Here is a 3,055-nt window from a genome sequence, read left to right as displayed (position 1 = left end):
AGGAGGGGAACAAGGGTCTTCAGAGGCTGTAGTCTTGATCAGATTTCTTCCCAGGGACCCTGGTGCTTTGTGGGCAGAAAACTCTTCCCTGGAACTCCTCTCCCTGAAAGGATATCCAATGGGAAACCCCGGGGATCCCTCAGGGTCTCAGGTCTGGTGAAGTGATGGTCTGTGTCAGAGTGGCTGCCTCAGGCCTGTGCTCTGGCTCCCCGCAGGGCGGCATCGACACCTGCCAAGTAGGAGCCTGCGACAAGACAGCGCCCAGCGGCACCGGCAGCCCCCTAGAGCCGCCCAGACACCCCCCAGCATGGGCTTTGCCTGGCCAGTCGCCCTCCCACCACCGCTGGGTCCCCACCGCTGCTGGGGCTCCCCTTCCCCAGCTGCAGGTCCTTGACCAGGGCCCCACTTGCCCCAGAGGCCCGGGACTCTGCCCAGAAAGCCCACCCAGCGTTCCTGGCAGCCCCAAGGTCCAGCTCCCAGCCCAGGAACATCCCTCTTGCACCCGGCCAGCATCGCTGTGCAGAGATGAGCATGAGACCTACCCCACGGGCCCACCACCCTCTCCCAGACAAGGTCCTGTTGGCCCCAGCACCTGAGCAGAGCCTCTATGCCATGGACACAGCTCTGGGGGTGCTGGCAGAGAGAAGGAGCCGGCCCTAGTGCTGCCAGCGGCCACCCGACACCACCGTGACCCTCTTTCCTCCATTTCAGGTGGACAGCGGTGGTCCTCTTGTCTGCAAAGACAAGAGTGCTGACTACTTCTGGCTCGTTGGGGTGACCAGCTGGGGGAGAGGCTGCGCGAGAGCGAAACGGCCCGGAATCTACACCTCCACTCAGCACTACTACGAGTGGATCCTGGAACAGATGGGGCTGTACTGGACACCGAGGGCTGCTCCAACATCATGGCCATGGAGTCCCTTCTCTCAGCTCCTCAACCCCTCTTCAGAGGCTCAGCCCAACACCGGCACAGTCAGGCTGGTTTAGCTCGTGCCCCTTTCCCCTCCAGAAGCTGCTGCAATTCTTTACCCGGCTGCTGGAGCTCCTGCAGATCCTAAAGGGAACAAAGGCTGGAGCAGCAGGAGGAAGAGGATCCAGTGCAGGCGGCAGCACACCAGGGCCATCTCCTGCTGGGACACTCGCTGCCTGCGGACCCAGAGGCCGCCTCCGTGTCAAAGGCCTGCTCGGTCCTGCCCACGCTCCTCTGAGCGCACACAAACGCTCAGGCTGACTTAGTGGTTGAAATAAAGTTGCTGAGTTTCCCAGCTAACCACGCTGCAGTCCAGTTCAGTCTCCTGTGCAAGGCAAGGACTTCCATGCCTGGCACCTGCAGGATGAGGCTGCAGGCAGCCACGTCGGGCACAAAGGGGAAGAGTCCCTCCAAAGGGCTGACCCCTGCCTGGTTGCAGAGGAAGGTGCTCAGAGCCACCCGGCACGGAGAAGACTGGCACATCGGGGCAGAGAGGGGACAGGAAAATGGATGTGACATGCAGACAGCTCTGGGGCACGTACACACACACACCCCCCACGTGCACAGACAGCGTGTGCACACACTGCAGCGCACACGCACGCGGGATGCAGCCACCCGCACGCCCCGCACGCACGCTTGCCAGCAGAGCAGGGTAATGGGGGGATCAGAGCAAAGGATCCTCCTGTCGCTGAGCCCTTGGCAGTCTGCAGCTGCTCTCCATCGCTCATCGCCACCCAGACTGAGGAGGCTGAAGGGGTTCAGTTCTCCTGGAGTCGGGGCCAAATAACGGGCACTTGTCACTGCACATCTGCACTTGGGAGACTGAGCTGGCTGCGGGGCCAGCGAAGCCCGAAGCACACGGCCATGGCGCTGGGCAGCCGGCCAAGGCCAGCCCGCAAGGAGGAGGGCTGGGCAAGGGGCTGCCAGGCCCCGGGGGAAGAAACCCTCTGGGCCCGGCCCCTAGCGCTGCCACTGGAGAAAGGGAGAGGAGGAGGAAGCCAACAAATGAGCGGGGAATCTCCCAGGGCAGAGATCAACAGACAACTTTATTGTGCCGGTGGAGGGGCATCAGGGCCATCAGGTGGGGACGGCGCACGGCTGGTCCCGCGTCTGTGTCCGGGCCAGCTGTAAGGGGTTTGGGCCTGACGTTCCAGGCGGGAGCCGTCCCTCCTCCGCATGGGCCCTCAGCGGCTGGAGCTGCTGCTGCCCTCGAGCACTGGGGAGTCCTGGGACAGCCCCAGCGCTGCCTGGCCGGGGGTGCTGCCCTCAGCCCTTGGTGCTGGCGCACGGCTCCTCTCCTGGCGTGTTCTGGGCCGGCTGTAGGGCGTCTGGGCACGACGTTGCACCCAGGAGTGGCGTTGCCTGTGCTCAGGCCCAGGTGCGCTGGAGCTGCTGCTGCTGCCCTGAAGCACTTGAGAATCGGATGGCCCCGATGCTGCCTGGCTACCTGTGCTGGGGCTGCTGCTCTCTGGTGCTGGCGAGCGGTGGGATGACCCCGATCCTGACCCGATCCCATTGCCAGAGCCAGCGAGCTCTGAGCTGTCAGTGGAGGCTGTAAGGGGAAGCGGGAAGGTCAGGGGCACAGAGGCCACAGTGGAGAGGCCAGAGCGGTGTCCCCAGCCTTCCTGGGGCAGAGAGGCTCTGCCAAGCCCAGCCTGGGCATTCGCTGCCAGGCCTTGCCTGGGCGCTGGCCCCAGCCCAGGGGCATGAAGGTGCTTTGCCTCTTACCGGTGCCCTGGCCAGAGCAACTCTCACACTCCCAGCTGGTCCGGCTGTTCCTGACACTGGAGCAGCGCCGGTGGGTGCCCCTGGCAGCGCAGGAGCTGCACAGCAGCAGTTCCCAGGGCCTGGGGAAGCAAAAGCGTTCACGGCTGTGAGGACAAAGTGACCACAGCACGGGGTTGTGCAGCACAGATCCTGTTCTCAGTCCTTCCGCTTCCAGCTCTTGGCGAGGCAGAGATCCCGTGCAGAGCCCAGGGTGCTGCTTTGCCAACTTACCCCTGTTCCTCTGCCTGCTCCCGGCCTCCGGGACACAGGCACTCACGGGCATCGCAGCGGCTGTGCATCTGGACTAGTGCTTCAGCTGGA

At 64.1% G+C, this 3,055-nt stretch overlaps 1 protein-coding gene across 1 annotated transcript; it reads right to left on the bottom strand.

Annotated features, from left to right (window-relative positions):
* Nucleotides 1-2,000: 2,000 nt before the first annotated feature.
* LOC113490947 (translation initiation factor IF-2-like) lies at nt 2,001-3,024 on the bottom strand. The gene is made up of 3 exons (XM_026867565.1): nt 2,966-3,024; nt 2,696-2,814; nt 2,001-2,519 (listed from the first exon to the last, which is right to left on the bottom strand). The coding sequence occupies exons 1-3, from the start codon at nt 3,015-3,017 to the stop codon at nt 2,001-2,003; spliced, it is 690 nt and encodes a 229-aa protein (XP_026723366.1). The 5' UTR covers nt 3,018-3,024.
* Nucleotides 3,025-3,055: the final 31 nt, after the last annotated feature.

The sequence above is a fragment of the Athene cunicularia genome, unplaced genomic scaffold, assembly GCF_003259725.1.
Source record: "Athene cunicularia isolate RWA unplaced genomic scaffold, athCun1 SCF_76, whole genome shotgun sequence".
Classification (NCBI taxonomy): domain Eukaryota; kingdom Metazoa; phylum Chordata; class Aves; order Strigiformes; family Strigidae; genus Athene; species Athene cunicularia.
The sequence above is the reverse complement of the archived record's forward strand: the minus strand, read 5'-3'. Positions and strand labels throughout refer to the sequence as shown.